This window comes from Hylobates moloch, unplaced genomic scaffold, assembly GCF_009828535.3.
Source record: "Hylobates moloch isolate HMO894 unplaced genomic scaffold, HMol_V3 SCAFFOLD_10, whole genome shotgun sequence".
NCBI lineage: Eukaryota > Metazoa > Chordata > Mammalia > Primates > Hylobatidae > Hylobates > Hylobates moloch.
Window position 1 is genome coordinate 69,159,105 of NW_026652285.1, and position 25,320 is coordinate 69,184,424.

General features: G+C 40.2%; 1 protein-coding gene across 5 annotated transcripts in view; it reads right to left on the bottom strand.

Moving 5' to 3' along the window:
* Positions 1 to 556: 556 nt before the first annotated feature.
* Positions 557 to 25,320, bottom strand: part of ZNF510 (zinc finger protein 510) — a 42,086-nt gene continuing 17,322 nt past the window's right edge. For 2 of the 5 annotated variants that reach the window (XM_058445240.1, XM_058445239.1), the window contains exons 2-7: positions 24,434 to 24,679; positions 23,219 to 23,277; positions 17,720 to 17,857; positions 11,379 to 11,505; positions 10,995 to 11,090; positions 557 to 6,459 (exon numbers count right to left, since the gene is read on the bottom strand). In XM_058445240.1, the coding sequence (XP_058301223.1) occupies positions 4,760 to 6,459; positions 10,995 to 11,090; positions 11,379 to 11,505; positions 17,720 to 17,857; positions 23,219 to 23,277; positions 24,434 to 24,503 (2,190 nt within the window). In that variant the 5' untranslated portion in view covers positions 24,504 to 24,679 and the 3' untranslated portion in view covers positions 557 to 4,759. Of the gene's footprint in view, positions 6,460 to 10,994; positions 11,091 to 11,378; positions 11,506 to 17,719; positions 17,862 to 18,478; positions 18,847 to 23,218; positions 23,278 to 24,433; positions 24,680 to 25,320 lie in introns of those variants that run through there. The other 3 variants (XM_032164625.2, XM_058445241.1, XM_058445242.1) reach the window with 3 other exon arrangements.

The window sequence follows — 25,320 nt, forward strand, 5'->3', positions numbered from 1 at the left end:
ACAGTTCTGTCAGCGCTCCTTAGAATCACTAAAATAGCCAGTTGGCCAGGCAGGCTGTTGGTACTTGAAGACTGTGCAATCTAACAAGAAAACAAATTTATCTCCCATTATAAAAGGCTACCCTAGTACAAGGACAGAAGATATTATTTCTTCTGGGGTTCTGGGAAGACATTTAATATGAAAAGGTATCAGAGAAGACACACATAGAGGCAGGAAGTCACATGAAGGTGTTATACCCCTTCTTTCAGGGTAACATGTCTCTCCAAGGGCAAAGATGTCTGAATGTAACAAAAAACTTTTCTCTTTTGAACTGTCAGAAGGATTATTTGGAGAGTAAAAATGAGGGGAACTATTGTTAAAATGGATTAAAGTGATGATCCCCAGATTCTTTGCATGCCCATCTGGTTGATCTTGGAAATAGGATTTTACATTATTGTTTTGCAAAATTGCTTAGACTGGTACTTAAGAGTACCAGTGTAAGTGTAGAAGCAAAGCAAAAAAAAAAAAAAAAATACAATACTAATAAGCTGATTAAATGTGTAGACATAACTTTGAACTGGGAATCTCAATTTATTGAAAATACATGTTTTGGTTGACAAAAGTATGAAGAACAGTTCTGTACACTTCTGAAGATTAAGAACAAGTTTTAAAAATTTATAAAATACCCGTGAATAGGGAACTTATAGCAATATTTTACCTATTTAAAATTAATCACCTCAAAAGATAACTTGCAACATCAAAAGGAAAAATGTTCAGATTTCACTTTGATAACTGTACCTTCAGCAAGTATTTCTGAGTGCCTAGTACGAAGAGGGACTGTTTCATGTGTTTGAGATACACTGTGAATAAAACAGACAAAAATTCCCGCCCTGTTTTCTATCTTTATTAGCTTGAAGGCCCTTAGTGGGTGGGCAGACAGAAAATCAGCTCCTCCAGAGTCTCTAGATGAGGCATCCATCTGCTAGAGTAAAAGACCATGAGTTGCTAAGGAGATCAACCAGGCAGGGAGAGGGAGCATACATGACTAGAGCACAGACCATGGTCTCCAATTGGTGATGTATTGTATGGAAAGATATCCTGTGGGCCGCCCTCTGCTAAGGGACAGCAGGTGAAGCCTGAGTCCCCAGTCATGGGGCTTTACCACCTGGCCTCCCAATGACTCAGGCCACCTGGGTGAATCAGTTCCACCCTACAGGGTTCCTGATCCTTAATACCAAACCCAATCATAATCCTCAAATATCCTATTTAAAAGAGGCAGGGAGAGAGATGATTCTAAATATTTTCTTTCAGAAAGTGTCTGAGTAAAAAAAGTTTAAAGAAAGACTTGCTTTATATTACGAAGTATTACAAAAACAGAGTAAACAGTGATGTTTTGATTCTCAGGGACTAACTGGTCCTAACAGGTACTAACTGGGCTTGTGTACCATTAATTTTCCTGTCATATCTCCTTCTCTCCAGGGGTAACCTTATGTTCTCCTATTGTCAATGCATTTTCTTGGTAAGGCTGCTGGCAGTTCTGGCCTATGATATCCTATTTCTTAAGTCCTAAGAGGTATTCTTTTTCCAAACTTGATTCAATTATCCTTCTGTGAAAAATTCAATAGCAGGCCAGAAAGATGGTTATTATGGCTCCTATACATGCCAGTCCTATTCACAAAATGATGTTACTAAAATATCAGAACGTTTAATCAGTCATATGCACTATCTTTACAAATGACAATTTAGTATATAAAGATATTTAAAATCAGTGGGAGAAAGGTGAATTAATCAATGGCATATGTAGTACTGGCTATTTATCCAGAAGGAAAAAAGTTTTGTAAATTCGTATATCCAATGACATCAATGGAAGCATCAGATAAAGAGACCTTTATTTTGTACAGTACATGGTACTGTAAAAGTACCATGTACTTTTACCATGTCACCCAGTGTGACATGGGTGATTTTTTGCCATACAGTAAAATGATGGATCCAGGTAGCAATGGTCACAATCTGGATGGAGAAAGCTTTCGGCAGCTTGATTCCAGTCAGTCTTATCAGAAAATAGTCTCTTATTATGGGCATCTACTTGAGCAACCCAGATGGTTGCACTAAGCAGCTTTGACTTTTACCCCCACTGTACAAATAATGAAGGGGTGCTTTTTAATCTATAATTTCCAATTAGAATATCAAATATCTAGGCCACATCCAGAGCCCAAGGCTTAACGAAAATGTAACAAGGTTCATGAAATGGAGTATTGGCCAGATCTGAGAACATCCTTGTGCTCTTTCCACTGAGAGGTGTGACTGCTTCACTTTGGGTTTGTTAATGGCACTGAGTTTGAACACACACAGGATCCTAGTAGTTTGTTAGCGAAACCATCAGTGAGCCAGGCCCAATTACAGTAACCTCTATGAATTGAGGGCTCTACTAAGCCAGGAACTTTGCCTCGTTCTAGAAAGAGGTAATACATTATTTCCCTTCTAAGAGACAGCTACTACTATTGCCTGTACAGCTGACATACTGTGGGGCCAGGACAGCTGCTTTCCTGAATGCTCCATTTTCATTCCACAAGTGAGGCTTGCTGGGTTCTTTTCATTTTGGTAGTTGTTGAGTCCAAGACGACAAACTCCCAAACTGGAATTTTAGGTCAGAACCCTCTACCCAGGGAAGAAATATCCAATGTGTAAAAGAGCCCAAGAGTAAACTAACAGCTGCTTTTCAGAAGGGGTGGACCTGGTACCCATGTCAGGGAACCAAGTCAATCCTCTGTCCCCCAGCTCCCAAGGGCTGCCCCCTTTTGCCAGAAGTTTCAACCCACAAAATCACCAGTCACAGAGACTTGAAGCCCAAAATAATCAGAGCTGTTGGACCTCAGAGGCATCTTTACATACAATTATTCCTGATTAGAATTCTATGACTTATGCGAATTACAGGGAATTAGAATTCTCTCTATAACTTATGGGAATTAATCCCTACTATACTTTCAGATGTAAACCTAACTGTAGTACACTCCACTGGCCCAAAGTACCTCACCCATACGGTTATTACATTTGTTTGCCTTCCCATTGCCAAACCCCATTAGCTAAATCTAGGTGTCCTGTACCCCCACAGGAACTAGTAAGATGTTGCCTTGGGTATGGATTCAATAAAGCCATATAAATCTGAGTCCCTCCCCTCCTCAGAGGTTTCTCGTAATACTTGGGTGGGTGCCAATGGCCTTTGGAGCCAGGGAAAACTCCTCCTTAAAGCAGATATACCTGGGGTATATGGAGGTGTCAGGAGGTGTGGAGGAAGTACCTCTGTGCAATTAAGCAAGGCACAATTACGTTGAACTGCACAGTGGCTGCTCACCATTCAGCCAAAAGACTTTTAGGTTCATGCAAAGCCCTGTATTGGGTGGTACTATCAATTTCATTACATTGAAAGGATGTCTTTTCCAAAATTCTCTGATCATATTTGAGGTTCTCCTTGACTCTGTAGCCTCCTAATAAGGTTTGTGCCCTCTGATTGACTTAAGCCTGGCTTCCACAGAAGCTTTCTGCCTTCCTAGCAGAAGATAACTAAATTATGTGTAGAAACAGACTCAAACATGTAAAAGCTCAACAGAATACAGTAGTCCCTGCTTAACTACAAGGAATGCTCTCCAAGGATCCCAAGTTGATGTCTGAAACCACGGGTATACTGAACCCTGTATATACTGTATTTTTTTCCTACATATACACATGCCTATGATAGTTTAATTTATAAATTAGGCACAGCAAGAGATTAACGACTAATAATAAAATGGAATAATTATAACATGCCAGAACTGCTCTTGCAATTTGAGGCCATTATTTAGTAAAACAAGGGTTACTTGAATATGAGCACTGCCATACCGACAGGTGATCTGATAACTAAAATGCCAAGTAAGTGACTAACTGGCAGATAGTGTATACGCTGTGAATATGCTAGACTAAGGAATGATTCAATAACCCTCATGGGAGAGCAGGAGGGCATGAGACTTCATCACACTACTCAGAATCGGGTGCAGTTTAAAATGTAGGAATTGTTTATTTCTGGATCCATTTAATAACTTTAAAGTGCAGTTGACCATGGTTAATGGAAATTGCATAAAGTGAAAATGCAGATAAGGGGGGACTACTGTATAAGCTTAAATTTTGCTCACATAATGTTCAACTGGGAAAGACACAGGAGAATTTTGCTGCGTATATTCATTCAGGCACAGACTTCTTTATCTTGTACCCATACCACATTGAAGCACGGCACCAAGTTTGTCCTAGAAATGATATCCATTTTGTTGTGACAGGGCCCTGGTAATTTGTTAGGGAAGTCTCTTATGTTTCAGACTGGGATGTGATATACATCATGGACATCCACATCTTAGTAGCCAGTCACAAAGACCCACCTGGATGAAAACGAGATTGGGAAATTTGGACTATGTGCCTGGAGTAAAATGAAATTGGTGCTGGTAAAGAGATTACCAGCCTGTGTGATGTGTGGGAGCTATCTAATAGGGTATGACTTCATTCAGGCCTATCCATACTACTCTGAAAACAGAAGCCTGTGTGAATTCTTTGATATACTCTGAACGTTGCCTTTTGGACACGATTCTTCCTGCATTCATCATCTGGTTTCTTTCCTATGTGAATTCTCTGATTCACAGTGAGGGTTTACTTCTGGGACTGTCTTCTTACATTCACTACCCTCAATTGGTTTTTTGTATATCTCTGATATCAAATGGTGTATTCCTTTTGTCAAAAGGATTTTCTAGTTATTACATCAATAGGGATTCCCCTCTCCCTGAATTTTCTGGTATAAGCTTAGGGTTGACTTCTTACATAATTTCCCATATTCATTGCATTCATAAGATTTCTCCCCACTGTGAGTCCTTTGATGTATTCTGAGGTTTGATTTCTGGCCAAAAGTTTTTGCACATTTATTACACTGAAAGGGTTTCTCCCCTGTGTGAATTCTCTGATGATCACTAAGGATTGCTTTCCGGACAAATTTTTTCCCACATTCATTACATTTAAATGGTTTCTCCCCAGTGTGAATTCTTTGATGCACTCTGAGGGTTGATGTCCGGGCAAAAGTTTTCCCACATTCGTTACATTTGAATGGTTTCTCTCCCGTGTGAGTTTTCTGATGTTGAATGAGATGATCTTTTCGCCAGAAGGATTTTTCACATTCATTACACTGGTAAGTTTTCTCCCCAGTGTGAGTTCTCTGATGTATTCTGAGGTTTGACTTTTGGCCAAATGTTTTTCCACATTCATTGCATTGAAAGGATTTCTCCCCTGTGTGAATTCTGTGATGATCTCTGAGGGTGGACTTCTGAACAAAAGTTTTCCCACATTCACTACATTCATACGGTTTTTCTCCTGTGTGAATTCTTTGATGTCCCCTGAGGGTTGACTTCTGGACAAATGTTTTTCCACATTCATTACATTTATAGGGTTTTTCTGCTGTATGAATTCTCTGATGAGTACTGAGGTGTGACTTCTGGGAGAAAGTTTTTCCACATTCACTACATTCAAATGGTTTCTCTCCTGTGTGAGTTCTCTGATGTTGAATGAGATGTCCTTTCTGACAGAAGGATTTCCCACATTCATTACATTTATAGGGTTTTATAATCGAGTGACTTCTCTGGCGAACTCTGTGAACCGATGTCTGGTAGGATTTCTTATTTTCATGATATTCAGAGGATTTAACCCAAGTCTGTGTTCTGTCACTACTTACCAATGGGTTCTCTTCTGTGACAGTTGTTTGAGGATCAGTGAGGTGTGCCTTTCTGTTGAAATTATTTCCACTTGAATTTAACTCATAATGTTTTATACCCATGTTAAGTTTATTATATTCCTCCACAGTTGACTTCTCAAAGGATTTCCCACATTGATTAAGATGCAGGTGTTTCTTCCCTGTGCCAGTTCTCCTGTGGTCAAACAGAGTTTTCTTATCAGAATTTTTCCTAAATTCATCATCTTTAGAGGATGTTTCTCCCGTGTGAGGACTCTTATGTTTAACACAGTTAGCCTTATCATTAGAGGCTTTTACAATTTTATTACATTCAAAAGCTTGCTCCAAAGTTTGAAACTTTGGATGCTTGGAAAGATTTTCATTATAATTGAGAGCTTTCATGTTTTTATTATGTTCATAAAATTTCTCTCCAGTCTGAGTTTTCTCAAAGTTAATTTTGAAAGGTGAATTCTCACATACATTACAGCAACCTATTTTCTTTGTTGAATAGTTTCTATTATTAATGATAAATTCAGAAATACTTTGCAAATTCACTTCCCATGAGTCGCACTTGCAGGACATTTTTGTTGAAGCAACAGCAGCTACATGCAGAGTAAATGTTTTCCCCAAAACTGTCTCTTCCTCTGTAGTCAATGTTTTATTATTGATACATATTGCTTGCTGCAAGTGTTTGTCTTTGATTTTCTTGTTCTGCTTGATCAGGTCATCGCCTCTGTAATCTTCTAAAACAGAAATATTGAAAACATCTTATGACTCTTACATCTTTTGTGGGTAGGGCTTATCAACATACAGCCTATGTTGCACCTAATTATTTGATTTATCAAGATTAAATAATTCAGATGTATGTGTGTGTAAATATATGTATCTCAGACCACCCTCCTTTAAAAAATAATATTGATATAGTGCAAATGGGAGAGGAAACTGGTAATGAATACATATTCTGCATGTGATTAGTAAGGTTTTCCTAACTGGGTGGATAGAGGAAAGAAAATAAAACTTAAGCGTTTTATAGGGGTAGTTATTTTAGGGAGCAGGAAAAACAGAGAATGGGATAAATACAACAAAAACTCTAAATGTAAGTAGTATAACAAGGAAAATCAGGAGATAACAGGAATTTGGGAATAGACTCAACAGGGAAGGGGTTTAGAAGCTGAAAGTAAATTACAGTCTAGGTCTTGACATTATCTAGATTATAATGGTGAGAATAGTCTATTGTCTACATTCTTACAATTTGATATCCCTCATCAATTCAACATCAAATTAAATTTATAACAGCACCAACTCCTTTATGATTAAATGAAAAAGTTTATAGCTCTAACCTGTCTTATGGTTGTGATTCATAGAAATACAAGCAAGTATAAAATTGTTGAAAATAAAATCCATTCTTGCAACTAACTTAGATGCACTGCTCCATTCTGGCTGTCATAGCGTTGATTTATTCCATCAGAACTAAGCGCTAAGTTTCCACATTTCAATCTGACATGAGGGGTACAATTTTGTTTGTTTGTTTTTTTTTTTTTTTGAGACGGAGTCTCGCTCTATCGCCCAGGCTGGAGTGCAGTGGCGCAATCTCGGCTCACTGCAAGCTCCGCCTCCCGGGTTCATGCCATTCTCCTGCCTCAGCCTCTCCGAGTAGCTGGGACTACAGGCGCCCGCCACCACGCCCGGCTAATTTTTTGTATTTTTAGTAGAGACGGGGTTTCACCGTGGTCTCGATCTCCCGACCTCGTGATCCGCCCGCCTCGGCCTCCCAAAGTGCTGGGATTACAAGCGTGAGCCACCGCGCCCGGCCGAGGGGTACAATTTTAAATAGGGTATCACAGAAAGTTTTACTGTGAAAATGACATTTAAGAGAGGTCTGGATTCTTTATGCATTCTAAATGCCTATCCTTGACAGGTCATATTGCAAATATCATCTGCCACTTCTCGCTTACCTCTTAACATTTTTTTAAGCATGAAACAATATATATCTGCATAAAACTTTCATGTGCAACTTAATACTATTAAGTGAACACTCATGGAATCAGAAACCATGTCATGAAACACAAATGGCTCTGCAAAAATCCCTGTTTACCTATGCTTGGTTACAACTTCTCTATGCTTAGAATTCATCAATCATTTCCTTGATTTTCTTCATAGTTTTATCACCAATATAGGAATTCCTAAAAATGTAGTTGAATTTTGCCTGCTTCTGACCTTTACATAAATATAGCCATATATGCATATTTTTTGTTTTCTTTTGGTTAATATTATGTTTGTAATCAGTGTATAAGATTTTATGTGGCTGTATAATTTTTCCTTAAAGAATACAACTGTTTCTCCATTCTACTGTTGATGAGCACAATTTTTGCCAAACATAAACAATATTGCCATTGATATTCTTTTATGTATTCCAGAGAACATAATCATATCTTTTTGTCAGCCATACAGTTAGAAAAGGAATTACTTGGCTCCAACATATGCAAAAGTTTACCTTGATTAGAAAACATCCTGGTGGGATGCAAAGGCATAAGAATGATACAATTTCTCCTTCCTTTTCCCTCCCTCCTTCCTTCCTTCCTTCCTTCCTTCCTTCCTTCCTTCCTTCCTTCCTTCCTTCCTTCCTTCCTTCCTTCCTTCCTTCCTTCCTTCCTTCCTTCCCTCCCTCCCTCCTTTCTTCCTTCCCTTCCTTCCCTCTTCCCTCACCCCTGCCTGGCTTTTGTCCTTTGGCTGGAGGCGCGGTTTCGCCATGTTGGCCAGGCTGGTCTCCAGCTCCTGACCTCAAGTGGTCTGCCTGCCTCGGCCTCCCGAGGTGCTGGGACTGCAGACGGAGTCTTGCTCACTGGGTGCTCGGTGTTGCCCAGGCTGGAGTGCGGTGGCGTGGTCTTGGCTCGCTGCAGCCTCTGCCTCCCAGGGTGCTGGGATTGCAGCCTCTGCCTGGCCGCTGCCCCGTCTGGGAGGTGGGGAGCGTCTCTGCCTGGCCGCCCCTCGTCTGGGATGTGAGGAGCGCCTCTGCCCGGCCGCCCCGTCTGGGAAGTGAGGAGCGCTTCTGCCCGGCCGCCCCATCTGGGAAGAAGTGAGGAGCGTCTGGAAGTGAGGGGCCTCTGCCGGCCCCCCGTCTGGAAAGAGTGAGGCTGGGAAGAAGTGAGGAGCGCCTCTGCCTGGCTGCCCATCGTCTGGGATGTGAGGAGCGCCTCTGCCCGGCCGCCCCGTCTGGGAAGTGAGGAGCACCTCTGCCCGGCCGTCCCGTCTGGGAAGTGAGGAGCGCCTCTGCCCGGCCACCCTGTCTGGGAAGAAGTGAGGAGTGCCTCTGCCCAGCCGCCCCGTCTGGGAAGAAGTGAGGAGCACCTCTGCCCGGCCGCCCCGTCTGGGAAGAAGTGAGGAGCACCTCTGCCCGGCTGCCCATCGTCTGGGAAGCCGCCCCATCTGGAAGAGTGAGGGCTCTGCCCGGCCCCCCGTCTGGAAGAGTGAGGGCCCTTGCCGGCCGCCCTGTCTGGAAAAGCTCTGCCCGGCCGCCCCATCTGGGAAGTGAGGAGCGCCTCTGCCTGGCCGCCCCATCTGGGAAGTGAGGAGCGCCTCTGCTCGGCCGCCACCCCATCTAGGAAGTGAGGAGCGTCTCTGCCCTGTCTGGGATGTGAGGAGCGTCTCTGCCCAGCCGCCTCGTCTGGGAGGTCTACCACAGAGGCCAGACGCAATGTGGGGGCTGGACGTGGTGGCTCACGCCTGTAGTCCCAGCACTCTGGGAGGCCGAGGCGGGTTGATCACCTGAGGCTAGGAGTTCGAGACCAGCCTGGCCAACATGGCGAAACATATGAAAAATACAACAGACAAACCAACCAACCAACCCAGCGACAACAAAACAGGTCTACCCTGGAGTCATACTCTAATTTTTTCTATTTTCCTCCCTTTCTGATCCTTTATCCCACTTTCTTTTTCTTCCTCTTCCTTCTTCTTTGTCAAATAGAGGATTGAGTTATTATCATTGATCCATACAAAGTCCCTCTCTCATTTATTTTCTTTAATTCCCACCCCCCATTTCTATTCCCCATCTTCCCATGTGCAACCTTCCTAATATGTTTGATATGCATCTTTTTGTTTGTATTTTTAGAAAATTTTGTTTTGTGTGCAAAAAAAAATTAATAAAATTCCTTCTAGTCCTAAAAAAATAAAAAATATAAAAAAAAATGATACAATGTACTTTGGAGACTTGGGGTGGGAGAAGAGTGGGAAGCAGGAGTGAGAAAAAAGACTACAAATTGGGTGCAGTGTATACTGCTTGGGTGACGGGTGCATCAAAATCTCACAAATCACCACTAAAGAACTTACTCGTAACCAAATACCACCTGTTCCCCAAAAACCTGTGGAAATTAAATTAAAAAAAAAAAAAAAGGCCAGGTGCAGTGGTTCATGCCTGTAATCCCAGCACTTTGGGGGCCTGAGGCAGGCAGATCACAAGGTCAGGGGATCAAGACTATCCTGGCTAACATGGTGAAACCCTGTCTCTACTAAAAATACAAAAAATTAGATGGGCATGGTGGCAGGCGCCTGTAGTGCCAGCTACTCGGGAGGCTGAGGCAGAAGAATGGCGTAAATCTGGGAGGTGGAGCTTGCAGTGAGCTGAGATCGCGCCACTGCACTCCAGCCTGAGTGACAGAGGGAGACTCTGTCTCAAAAAAAAAAAAAAAAAAAAGAAAACATCCTCCTGACACCACAGTGGTTTAACCAGTTTATATTTCCAATCAATCAGTGGCTAAGGGTGTCTAACATTCCATATCCTCACCAAGACTTGGCATTGCCATATTTGTAAACTCACTTCATATCTGTTATTTCACCTCATATCTCACTTCATATATTATTTTGTGTTCCATGAAAACTAATGAGATTGAACACATTTTCAAAGATTTACTGGCCATACATATTAAAAAGTTCTTGTTCAGTGTTTTTGCCCATTTTTCATCTGGGTTGCCTATCTTTTCCCACAATGACTTGCAGAAGTTCTTTACATTTTCAGGAAGCATATCCTTTCTAAGTTATTTGCACTACATACATATTATGCTAGTTGGTGGCTTGTCTTTTCGCCCTTTGAATAATATATTTTATTAACAAATTTCTTACTTTTAATGGAATCAACTTTATTAATCATTTTCTTTTAACTGCTGCTTTTTGTGCCTTTAGGCTTTCTAAGAAAAGTCTTGCAATATTTAGGTGTTCACCCCTAAAGTGACCTGGAGTCTAACCACTCCTGCAGAATTATGTCTACTACTGCTCAGTAACTCACTTGGGTGACTCTGGTTTGAGAATTCCTCCTCTGAGAACCAAGGCTCTTCTCCGTGCTCCAACTTGAAGATCACCTCTGGTTTGAAATGGCAGTACCCTGTACATAAAACACAATCGAGGACTTAGACCAGATATATGAGATTTTAGTCTCCAAAAGTGGAAGAAAATACAGCTTTGGAAGCAGTATCCTGAAATTGCTCCTTTGCATTTATCACTGGGAGTTGACAACACATTCTTTCTAGTCCTCGACAGGGCATAGTTACTTTGGAATCCTGAATGAAAAGCCTAAATAACATTAAACTTTAAGTAAATTGTTCACATGTATTGGCACTTAGAAATACCTTCTATATGGAGTTACAAGGGTAAGTTATGTTTACATGCTTACCCACTGAGATGAGGTTGCTGTAGTTCTCCAGCATCACATCTCTGTACAGATTCTTCTGAACAGGGGCCATTTGCTGCCACTCCTCCTGGGTGAATTCTATAGTCACGTCCTTGAATGACACTGATGCCTGTAACAGTACATTTCTATTCAATCTGAAGGGTTCAGAATTAGATGATATAGAAAATACCCATGAAAACAATTCTTACCAGGTTTAACTCTAAAAAGCTTAAACGAATATAAAGGATGCCTATTTTGAATCTAATTTTATCTTATACTTTGAAGGTATTGAATTGGTAAAAGTTTTTATAGGAGAGGTGCAGTGGCTCATGCCTGTAATCCCAGCACTTTGGGAGGCCAAGGTAGGAGGACTGCTTGAGCCCAGGAATTCAAGACCAGAGTGGGCAATACAGCAAGGCCCTGTCTCTACAAAAAAATTAAAAAAATTAGCCCAGGTATGGTGGTATGTGCCTGTAGTCCCAGCTACTTGGGAGGCTGAGGCAGGAGGATTGCTTGAGCCCAGGAGGTTGAGGCTGCAGTGAGCCATGATCACACCACTGTATACCAGCCTTGGTGACAGAGCAAGACCTTGTCTCAAAGAAAATGTTTATAAATGATCTATATATATTTATGAGTTATATACATATACTATAAATAGATACATTAGTAAAACTTTTTAATTCTTATTTTTGTAGCCAAAAAATTTAAATACACTTCCTACAATTTTTATTCCATCCCAACAGACTACCCTGGGCATACAACAGGGCAGGGGTCAGCAAATTATGGCCTTTGGGCCAAATCTGGCTTGCCAGTTTTTTGTGTATGTGTGGTAAAGACAGGGTCTTGCTATGTTGCCTAGGCTAATCTTGAACTCCTGGCCTCAAGTGATCCTCCCACCTTGGCCTCCAAAAGCTCTGGGATTGTAAGTGTGAGTCACTGTACCTGGCCACTTGCTGCTTTTTAAATAAAGTCAATTGGCACACAGGCACACCCAATCATGTTGCATTGCTTATGGCTGTTTTTGTGCTGAAATGGCACTGAGAAGTTCCATCAGAGACCTTATGATTGTCAAAATTGAAAATATTTATTACTTGCCTTTATAGAAAAAAATGTACCATTCTCTGGACTAAATAATCGTATTAAAGAGAAGATAAAGAAAGTATAATACAACAACAAAGGAAACATATTATATATATAGGGATTATGTAGATTGAAAGTAAAAGGATGGAAAAAGATACACCATATAATCAAAACCAAAAGACAGTTGATATGGCTGCATTACTATCATATACGGTAGATTTTAAGGTAAGAAAGAGGTATAAAAAATGAGTAACGGGCCGGGTGCAGTGGCTCATGCCTGTAATCCTAGCACTTTGGGAGGCCGAGGCAGGCAGATCACGAGGTCAGGAGTTTGAGACCAGCCTGACCAACGTGGTGAAACCCTATCTCTATTAAAAATACAAAAATTAGCCGGGCATGCTGGGCACGGTGGCTCATGCTTGTAATCCCAGCACTTTGGGAGGCCAAGGCGGGCGGATCACGAGGTCAGGAGATCGAGACCACAGTGAAACCCCGTCTCTACTAAAAAATACAAAAAATTAGCCGGACGTGGTGGCAGGTGCCTGTAGTCCCAGCTACTCGGAGAGGCTGAGGCAGGAGAATGGCGTGAACCCGGGAGGCAGAGCTTGCAGTGAGCCGAGATTGTGCCATTGCACTCCAGCCTGGGCGAAAGAGCAAGACTCTGTCTCAAAAAAAAAAAAAAAATTAGCCGGGCATGGTGGTGAGTACCTGTAATCCTAGCTACTCAGGAGGCTGAGGCAGGAGAATCGTTTGGACCTGGGAGGCGGAGGTTGCAGTGAGCTGAGATCACACCACTGCACTCTAGCCTGGGTGACAGAGATTGTCTCAAAAACAACAACAACAACAAAAACTGAGTAACGATTTGTATATGACAAAACAGTCCTTTCAATAGAAGATTCAACAAATCGAAATTGCTATGCATCTGGCAAACATAGCTTCCTATAGCATTTCTTATTATTCACAGATTACGTATTTGTAAATTCACACACTAAAATTATTTGCAACCTCAAAATCAACACTTGCAGTTATTTTGCAGTCATTTGTGGACATGTACAGGAAGGTAAAAAATTTGAATTGCCTGACCTACATGTTCCCAGATGAGGCTCAACAAGGTGATCTTCAGCTTTCTTGTTTCAGCTCTGATACTGTAAATAAGTGTCCACTTCTCAGTCTATTTAGTGCCATATTTACTGCATTTTTGTGCTTTTTCTTGATGATTTCACTTTTTCTTTTTTATTTGAGACAGAGTCTTGCTCTGTTGCCAGGCTGGAGTGCAGTGATGCGATCTCGGCTCACTGCAACCTCCGCCTCCCAGGTTCAAGCAATTCTCCTGCCTCAGCCTCCCGAGTAGGTGGGACTACAGGCGCCTGCCACCACACCCAGCTAATTTTTGTATTTTTAGTAGAGATGGGGTTTCACCATGTTGGCCACGACGGTCTCCATCTCCTGACCTCGTGATCTGCCCACCTAGGCCTGCCAAAGTGCTGGGATTACAGATGTGAGCCACCGCGCCTGGCTGATGATTTCACTTTTTAAATGGCCTATATGTATAGCAGTTATGTGCTGTCTAGAGTGCCTACGTGCAAGAAGCCTGTGATATGTCTCATGGAGAAAATATCTATGTTAGATAAGATTCATTCAGGCATTAGTTATGGTGTTGTTGGCCATTAGTTCAATCATTATAAACCAACAATATTAAATAAGGTGTCTTTATGCAGAAAGACACACAAAAAGATTATGTACTGACTGGCTGACAAAAATGTGACTAGAGGCTTAACCCCATATTTCTCCTCTGAGTAATGGTTCAGTATTTATTAGTTCAGTGTTTGTAGTGATTTTTTGGAACACTACTACTGAGAATGATGAGAACTGACTGTATATAAACAAAAGTTGACAGAAATGAGATATCAATCTACAATTTTAATTAGTGATTTTAATGTAACTCTCCCAGTAACTCATAGAAAAGCAGATTAAGAAAAACCAACAGGGATATAGAACAGGAGTCAGTGAACTACAGCACAAAGGTCAAATCCAGCTCACCACTACTTTTTTTTTTTTTGTAAATGAAAAATACCACCACTACCAATTTTTTTTTGTTTTTTTTTTTTTTTTTTGAGACGGAGTCTCGCTCTGTCGCCCAGGCTGGAGTGCAGTGGCGCGATTTCGGCTCACTGCAAGCTCCGCCTCCCGGGTTCACGCCATTCTCCTGCCTCAGCCTCTCCGAGTAGCTGGGACTACAGGCGCCCGCCACCACGCCCGGCTAATTTTTTGGTATTTTTAGTAGAGACGGGGTTTCACCGTGGTCTCGATCTCCTGACCTCGTGATCCGCCCGCCTCGGCCTCCCAAAGTGCTGGGATTACAAGCGTGAGCCACCGCGCCCGGCCTTTTTTTTTGTAAATAAAGTTTTCTTGGAACACAGCCACATTCATTTGTTTATGTATTATCTATGGTTGCTTAACACTACAGCTGCAGAGTTTGGTAGATGCAACAGAGACTGTATCTCTCACAAAGCCTACTATCTGACATTTACAGAAAAAGTTTTCTGACCACTGATATAGAAGATTGAAAAGACATAATTAACCAACCTGACTGACATATACAGGATAACCTCTGCATAACATAATTCTCTGGTTTCCTTTGCACATTAGAAAAGGACAGTCTATCTCACTAAATTACAAAAAATTACAATCATACAGGGTGGCTTTAGATCTTAGCTTAGAGATGTAGAGAGCTGATAAAAGCAACGCTAACATCCTTACAAGAACATAGCTGGGAAAACAGAAAATTAGTATCTTTTTTTCAAACTATTAGGAGAGAGAGAGGCACCTGCAGGGAGAATCAGGATGTGCTCATTTGCTTACTGGGGCAGATGCTACTGACTCCATCTAATACAATTAGGAAGATAAAACTAGAAAAATTTAACCTGCTAAAGGCAAACGTGTACTAGTTTGAGTGTGTGAAGTCCCTGGGGGCCATACACATAGGTGGATTTCCACCTTGCTACAGGATCAAAGGGAAACTCAAAAGAGAAATGAGGCCAGGCACGGTGGCTCACGCCTATAATTCCAGCACTTTGGGAGGCTGAGGCAGGCAAATCACTTGAGGTCAGGAGTTCAAGACCAGCCTAGCCAACATGGTGAAACCCTGTCTCTACTAAAAATAGAAAAATTAGCCAGGTGTGGTGGTGCGTGCCCATAATCCCAGCTACTCGGGTGTCTGAGGCAGGAGAATTGCTTGAACCCGGAAGGCGGAGGTTGCAGTGAGCTGATATCGTGCCACAGCACTCCAGCCTGGGTGCCAGAGCAAGACTCCGTCTCAAAAAAACAAAATAAAACCCCCGAAACCCAGAAATTAGAAAATACATTGAGATTACTCACAATGAATACACAAAATACCAAAATGCATGAGATGCAGCTAAGGCAGTGCTAAGCGTGAAATTTATAGCTGTAACACCTATATTAAAAATGATCACAAATCAGTATCCTAATTGTATACTTTAAGGAACTTAAAGAGGTGGGGACCTTACTACTAACCTTACAAAAATAAAAAAGACAATAAAGAATACAATGAACTGTACAGCAACAAATTACATAACTGAGATGAAGTGGACAAATTCCTAGAAACACACAAACCACCAAAATGGACTCAAAAAGAAACAGAACATCCGAACAGACTGATTTAAGACTGAATCAGTAATCCAAATCCTCCCAACAAAGAAAGGCTCAAGACCAACTGTCGGTCTTTAAACGTTTGGTGAATTCTACCAAACATTTAAAGAAAAACTAACACCAATCCTTCTCTAATTCTTCCAAAAATAGAAGATGAGTGAACATTTCCTAACTCATTCTATGAGTTACCTTGAACCAAAGCCAGATAAAAAAATCACCCAAAAACTATGATATATATCCCTTCTGAATATGTGTGCAGAAGTTTTCAACAAAATACTAGCAAACCAAATCTTGCAACAAATAAAAAGTACTATACACCGTGACCAAGTACAATTTATTTCCAGGAATGCAAGGTGGCTCACCATAAGAAAATAAATCAGTGTAATATATCATAATAATAAAATGAAGAAAACAAATCACATGATCATCTCAACTGATGCAGAAAAAGCATTTGACAAAAATATCCTTTCATGATAAACATTTAACATAGTAGGACTAGAATAGAACTGCTGCAACACAATAAAAAGCATTTCTGAAAAACTACAGCTAACATAGTATGCTAGGCTAAAAAACAAGAAGGTTTCTTCCAAATACCAGGAATAAGACAGGGATGCCTGCTTTCATCATTTCTATTCATTATACTGGAAGTTCTAGCTAGAGGAAATAGGTAAGACAAAAAAAAAAATGCATCCAAATTGGAAAGAAAAAAGTAAAACTATCTCTATTTTCAGAGACCATGAGATTTAATATATGGAAAAGACTAAGGAAGCCACAAAAAACTACTAGAGCCAATAAATGGATTCAGCAAAATTGTAGGATACAAGATGAACACACAAGAATCATTTATCTCTCTAAATACTAGCAATGAATAATTAAAAAAAACCAATTCCACTTACAACAGAACAAAAAATAATAAAATAGGAATAAATTTAACCAAGAAGGTACATGACTTATACGTGAACACTAGAAAACATTGCTAGAAGAAATCAGAAGACCCAAATAAATGGAAAGACACCTTGTGTTCATGAATTGGAAGATTTAATATTGTTAAGATGACAATACTCCCAAAAGTGATATACAGATTCAGTGAAATCTATATCAAAATCCTAATGACCTTTCTGCAGAAATGTTGAACCTACAATTTATATGAAATTGCAAGGGACCCTGAATAGTCACAACAATATAGAAAAAAAAGAAAAAAAATTGGAGGGATTACATTTCCTGATTTAAAAACTTATTATAAAGCAACAGTAATCAAGAGAGTGTGGTACTGGCATAAATACAGACATACATATCCACAGAATAGCACTGAGAGCCCAGAAATAAACCCATACATTGACCATTTATTAGGAAAAAAACAGTTTTCAACAGATGATGCTGGGATAACTGAATCTCATCAAAATAATGAAGTTGGACTCCTACCTTATATCGTATTTTAAAATTGCCTCAAAATAGCCAGGCGTGGTGCTGCCTCACACCTGTAATCCCAGCACTTTGGGAGGCTCAGGCAGACAGATCACTTGAGATCAGGAGTTCATGACCAGCCTGGTCAACATGGTGAAATTCCGTCTCTACTGAAAAAATATAAAAATTACCTGGGCATTGTGGTGCATGCCTGTAATTCCAGCTACTCGGGAGGCTGAGGTAGGACAATCACTTGAACCCGGGAGACAGACGTTGCAGTGAGCCAAGATCGTGCCATTGGACTCCAGCCTGGGCAACAGACCAAGATTCTGTCTCAAAAAAAAAAAAAAAAAAAAAAAAAATTGGCCTTAAAAGGGATCAAAGACGTAAATATAAGAGTTTAACTGCGTGACTCTTAGATGAAATCAGGAGTAAACCTTTATGACCTTGGATTTGGCAATGACTTCCTGGATATGATACCAAAGAAAAAAAAATTGGACTTCATCACAATTAAACTTTTGTGCAAAGGATACCATCAAGATAGTGAAAAGAACCTACAGAATAGGAGAAAATATTCACAAATACTACATTTAATAAATGTCTAGTAGCCAGAATACATAAAGAACTCTTATAACTGAACAACAAAAAATGTAATCCAAAACGGGCAAAGGACTTGGATAGACATTTCTCCAAAGATGATAAACAAATAGCCAGTAAGCACATGAAAAGATGTTGAATGTCATTAATCAAGGAAATGCAAATCAAAGTCAAATGATACCACCTCACACCCACTAGGATGTCCATAATTTTAAAAAAAGGGAAAATAACAAGTTGTTGTAATGATGTGGAGAAAGTGGAACCCTAATACACTGCTGGTGGGAATGTAAAATGGTGCAGCCACTGTGGAAAAACAGTTTGGCAGTTACCAAAAAAGATAAGTCAAGAGTTACCATATGAGTCAGAAGTTCCTTTTCTAAGATTAATCCCAAGAGAAAACAGGTGTCCAAACAAAAACTTGTACGTGAATGTTAATAGCAGCACTAGTCATAACAGTCAAAAGGGAGAAACAATCCAAATGCTCATCAGTTGAATGAATACACAATGTGGTATATCCACACAATGGAATATTATTCAGTCATAAAAAGGCATGATGTACTGACACAACATGGATGAACCTTGAAAACAGTATGCTAAGTAAAAAGGATAGTCACAAAGGGCCAGGTGTGGCGGCTCACACCTGTAATCCCAGCACTTTGGGAGGCTGAGGTGGGCAGATCACCTGAGGTTAGGAGCTCGAGACCAGCCTGGCCAACATGGTGACACCCCGTGTCTACTAAAAAAAAAAAAAAAATAGAAAAATTAGCCAGGCATGATGGTGGGTGCCTGTAATCCCAGCTACTTGGGAGGCTGAGGCAGGAGAACTGCTTGAACCTGGGGGGTGGATGTTGCAGTGAGCTGAGATCGTGCCATTGCACTCCAGCCTGGGCGACAAGAGCAAAACTCTGTCTCAAAAAAAAAAAAAAATAGAAATAGTCACAAAGATCTCATATTACGTGACCTCACTTATTAGAAATGTCCAGAATAGCCAAACATATAGAAACAGAACACAGATTACTTGTTGTTTAGGGCTGAGATTGTGTATGTCAGGATGGGGGATGATAGCTAAATGATATGGAATTTCTTTTTGAAGTGATGAAAACATTCTAAAATTGATTGTGGCAATGACTGCACAACTCTACAAATATACTAAAAACCACAAAGTTGTACACTTTAAAAGTGTGAATTATATGGTATGTGAATTGTATCTCCATAAAGCTGTTAAAAATAAAGGACACTAGAATAAGTAGCATGATTTGGATTTTCTATATCCTGTTAAAGAAACTGAGTTCATGAGCAAAAACCAGGCACAAGAAAAACTCCAAGGATAGACTACCTCACGGTATATTTTTCCAAACATTTAAGGATGAAATAACAGCAATCTTAAACTCATTCAGAGAAAACAAAATGAATAACTGTTTCCAAACTCATTTTTTGAGAATATAATGTTGACGCCAAAACGTGACATGACGTGACAGAAAAACTGCAAGCCAGTATCTTTCCATTAATGTAGACACAACAATATTAATTGAAATATTAACAAATTGAATCCAGAAATAAATTAAAGTGATAGCACTACCTTATCATGTGGGAATTATCCCAGGAATGCAAGGTTGGTTAAACATTGATAATTCTATCAATATAATTCACCTCTTTAACAGACTAAAGGAATAAAATAATATGATTATCTCACTTGAAGCAAGAATAGCCATCTGACAAAATACTCATGAATGATAAAAAAAAAAACTCAGGAAACTAAAAATAAAAAAGGGAACTTCCTTATTCTAATTGAGGACATATACAAAAAACATGTAGTTAAAATAAGACTCAATGGTAAAATACTGAGTACCCCTCAGGTGAGGTATAAGACAAGGATTTTTATTATCACCATTTGTACTAAACATTTTACTGGAAGTCCTAGCAGTAAGGCTAAAAAGAAATTAAAGATATAAAAACTGTAAAGGAAGAAGTAAAATTGTCTTTATTGCAAAAAAAATTTTGCACATTTAAAATCCAAAAATATCCTCAGATAAGCTATTAGAATGAGTGAATTTTGTAAAATGCCTAGGTATAAGATCAATACTAAAAAAATCCATCGTATTTTAATAAACTAACAATAAACGGGAAAATGACATTTAAAATGCAGTATCATTTGTGCTATTATCAAAATAGATCAAATACCTAGGAATAAATCTAATAAAAGATGTGAAAGACTTCACCTCTACTCTGAAAAACTTTCCATCAGGATTTTCTGTGAAAATTGATAAAACTTCCATGAACATGAAAAGGACCTAAAAAAGTAAATAAATTCACAAAATTCGTGACTTACTATAAAGCAACAGTAATTATGACAGTGAAGTACTAGCAAAAAGATAAAATAATTGGACCAAAGGAAGAAAATATACAGTCTACATTAGACCCACATACAAGTCACTTGACTGACAAAAAACACAGCTGCAATTCAGTTGACAGAAGACGGTCTTTCTAACAAATGGTGCTAGAGCAAATGGACATCCATATGGAAATATGAACCTTGACACTCATCTTATACCAAACACAAAAGCTAACTCTATGTAGATCAAGCTAAAATAAACAAGTATGTAGTAACAATATAGGAGAATATCTCTATGATCTTAGAGTAGGGAAAGAGCTTTCAAATACAATACACAAGGAACTGCCATTAAATAAAAGACGATCTGACCTTTATTAAATGTAAAAACTTTGTTGTCAAAGATATTTTTAAAAAATGAATAGGCAAGCCACAGAATCCAAGAACATTAGTAATGCACACATGGCAAAAAACATTTACTGAAAATATTGAAATAATTCCTACTTAAAAAAAGCAAATAACCCAATTAAAACAGAGTTGAATAGGTACTTTATATATTACATAAAAAGAAAGGATGTCTAAATGGCCAAAACACAAACAATGGTGCCCAACATTAGTATTTATCATAGAAAAGCAAATTATAAATTTTGATGAGATACCACACTATACAGCCACCAAAATGGCTAAAAACAAAAAGACTGATAATAACAAGTGTTGCTCAGAATCTGGTACAGCCAGAATGCTAGTGGGAATGTAAACTGATTCGACCACTTAGGCAAGCTACTTGCAGTATGTATTAAAACTGAACATATGTTTATTCTATGAACCAGCAACTACATTTCTAAGTATATCCCAAAAGCAATGAGGACATACCCAAAGACACAAAAGAATATTCACAGCAGCCTTATTCCTGATAGCCTCAAACAGGAAAAACAAATGAAAAAATGCACTAAGAGGAGAATGAGGAAATAAATTATGGTCTATTCATACAATGAAATACAGCCCAGTGATAAAAGGGAAATATTAAGATACAGAGCAAAACATTCCCTTGAAAACTGTAAAAGAATACACTTTGTATGATTCTACTGGTATCATATTCAAAAATGAGTTTATCTTTTTTCCCTAACATATGAGGTCAGAATAGTGGTTGCCCTGTAGAGGGGAGCAGTGGTGTTATCTTAATCTTGGTACTAAATTACATGAATTTACATATGCAAAAATCCATCCAGTTACACACTTCAGAGTACACTTTACTGGTATTAAAACTGCATCTCAGTTAAAGAACTAAGTTTTTAAAAGGAAAAAAGAGTGCATACAAGAGAAACAAAAATTTAGCAAAATATATATAGTTGGTAATTTGGGAAGGTGGAAACATTTATTATATTATTTCTTTGTATCTTTCTATATTTGAACAATTTCTCAATTCTTTATGGGAAAAGGAAATTTGGACACAGGCTCATACAGAGGAAAGATGATGTAAGGACAGACATCTAAGCCACAGAACAAGGCCCTTCCCTCACAGCTCTCAGAAGGAACCAAACCTGCTGACATCTGTTTTTTTTTTTTTTTTTTTGAGGTGAGTCTCGCTCTGTCGCCCAGGCTGGAGGGCAGTAGCACGATCTCAGCTCACTGCAACCTCCGCCTCCCAGGTTCAAGCAATTCTCCTGCCTCAGCCTCCCTAGTAGCTGGGATTACAGGCACCCGCCACCACGCCCGGCTAATTTTTATATTTTTAGTAGAGACAGGGTTTCACCATGTTGGCCAGGCTGGTCTTGAACTCCTGACTTCAAGTGATCTGCTCTCCTTGGCCTCCCAAAGTGCTGGGATCACAGGCATGAGCCACTGCACCCGGCCCCTATTGACATCTTGATCTCAGACTTCACCTGGCCCCTGATGACATCTTGATCTCAGACTTCTGGCCTCCAGAATGGTGGGAAAATAAATTGCTGTTTAATCTACCCAGTCTGTGGTTCTTTATTATAGCAGCCCTATCAAACTAATACTAAGGCTCTAACCTTTATCTCCCTCCCCTCTCTTATTATTCCCTAAGAGGAAGTCCAAATTGCAATGGGCAAAGATTCTTACTGGACCTTGCATGCCTTGTTTAGCCTGCTCTCAAAATGCAGTAATCTCCTGTACTGCAACAATGAAAACCTTACCCATTTTTCAGGACAAAATCCTTTTAAACTCTCCACCTCTGATCAACAGAGCCTACACCATCAGTCTGTCCTTTCTTTGACAATCTGTCTACCTGAACCTCTGTTTCCGTTACCTGAAAAACTGTATTAATAAAAAAACTGAAAAACTGCATTAATAAAAGCCTGAGTTTGGCACTAAGCCGTCTACTTCCACTGAGGAAAAAGCAGAAGCAACATACTGCATTTATTTCAAGGCTGTTATGAGAAAGACTTGCACTGACACATGAAGACCAACAAAGACGTTTTCCCTGACTTTGATAACTTTAGATTCCGTGAGGAATCAGCCTGGTTTAAGCTTCTCATCAATGCAAATCTGTAAATAAATACTGTCTGTCTGGCTCTCTGCCATGGCTATCAGAAAGAATGAAAACTGCAGTTCCATTCTGGAAAATCTATAACATCAGGGGAACTCCATCTTTCCACATGCCAATTCTGCTGTGCTACTGCCCTGCTTTTCTATATATTCCTTGAATGATTTTGATCCATTTCTACATTTCCATATTAATATGTGGACCCTTAAACACCTATGAAATCCATGATGAAAAAGGTATTAGTAATTAACTCACCTGAGATACGTTCATTTTCTGCTGCTCCTGAAAGAGTGTGGAGAACCGTAAAGGATAACCTGGGGGTGAGGAAGGAGTCATGAGAGATCTGGGCAGCCTCTATCTTACCTGCCTACCAATGTCATCACACCAGCTGAGGAAAAAGGCCTCTCTACAAAAAATGTTCCTTTGACCCTTGAGAAGGGACAGGAAGCACTACAGAGAAAGCACCTCCTGAATATGTGCATCTTTAATATGATCATGTGGATGAACCCTTGCTGTGTTTTTTTTTTTTTTTTTTTTTTTTGAGACAGGATCTGGCTCTGTTGCCCAGGCTGGAGTGCAGTGGTGTGATCTCAGCTCACTGCAACTTCTGCCTCCTGGTTTCATGTGATTCTCCCATCTCAGCTTCCTGAGTTGTTGGGACCAAAGGCACCCACCACTACGCCCGGCCAATTTTTGTATTTTTTGTAGAAACGGGGTTTCGCCATGTAGCTTAGGCTACTCTCGAACTCCTGACCTCAAGCAATCTGCCCGCCTTGGCCTCCCAAAATGCTGGGATTGCAGGGGTGAGCCACCAGGCCTGGCCCCTTGCTGTTTTTCATCAGGCGATTGTAAACTATTTTCCTATTGATTTATTTGAAATGTATGTCTTCTTTGACTAACAACTAAAACAGAATTAACATTAATATTCTGTTAATATTATTTACACCAATAGAAAACACAAAACTGAAAAAAAGGAGATGCTGAAAGACAGACTATTTTAAAATATTTTTGTTCTAACTTACAGTTTCTCAAAAGACTTTCAGTAAGACAATTCTGGTGACTCACCTGTGACAGAGTGAACAGCACTGTGCTTTGCTCCAAGCTCTGTCCTGAGTGACCATGGACAAACTGTTCATCCTAGGTTCAATACTTTTTAAGGTTTTAAAAGAGTCAGAAATAGAAATCCTTTCCTGTATTATCATTTCTGTGATTCTACAGGTTCAGGATAGAGGCAACCTTAGTAAATTTCTAGATGCTACATGTGATGGACGTTGTGTGAGAGTGACTCAGAATCCGGAAAAAGTGAGGCAAGAATGAAGAAAATGGGGGCTCTATGAGGAGGATTAGAGACAATTTCCTTAACCCTGGCTGGTTATGCCTTCCTTGGAGACCATGGAGAAAAGCCCTCCAGTAATGTGGCTTTTCCTGTGCAGTCTGACAAGTCACCCATCCCTCTCAACCCCAGCTTACCACCTTCTGCAAGTTGGCCCACAGTGTTCAGTGTCACACAATCTGTGATGGCTTCTGGATGTGGCGACATCACCAAGTCTGGTGCTCTCTGGGCAAGGGGATGAAGAACTGCTGCTGGTTGGGCAAATCAAGACCTGCTCCTCTCTGGGTTCTTCTGCATCTGTTTGGAAGCCCTGGTGAGGAGGTCTCTGTTCTGTCAGAGGGCAGTTCTTCAGTGGGACTCCTGTTTCTGGGGCTCCCTCCTTCCTGCAACATAAAGAGCTGCTTTGCTCCAGAGAAGCTGGGCCTGAGGCCTGGGTAACAAATTCATTTTGGTTGAAACTTTCATGGAAAGCAGTGTTCTTCACATCAGCACAACTTACATTTTGGGCTGGATAATTCTCTGACATAAGGAGTGGTCGTGTGCATTGTAGGATGTTTAGGAGCATTTATAAACATGCACTAGACACTAGGACACCCCTTCTCTCTGTTGTGACAACCAGAAACGTCTCCAGGCCAGGTGTGGTGGCTCATGCCTGTAATCCCAGGACTGTGGTAGGACAAGGCGGGTGGATCACCTGAGGTCAGGAGTTCAAGAAAAGCCTGGCCAATATGGTGAAACCCCACCTCTACTAAAAATACAAAAAATTAGCTGGGTATGGCCGTGCATGCTTGTAATTCCAGCTCAGATTACAAGCTGGGAGGCTGGGGCAGGACAATCAGTTGAACCTGGGAGGTGGAGGTTGCAGTGAGCCGAGATGACACCACTGCACTCCAGCCTGGGCAACAGAGAGAAACTCAGTCCCCCTCCCCACCCCCCCAAAAAAGTCTCCAAACATTTCCAAAGTTCCCTGGGGAGCAAAATCCTGCTGGTGAAGAACTGACCTAAGGCCTTAAACCTGATTCTC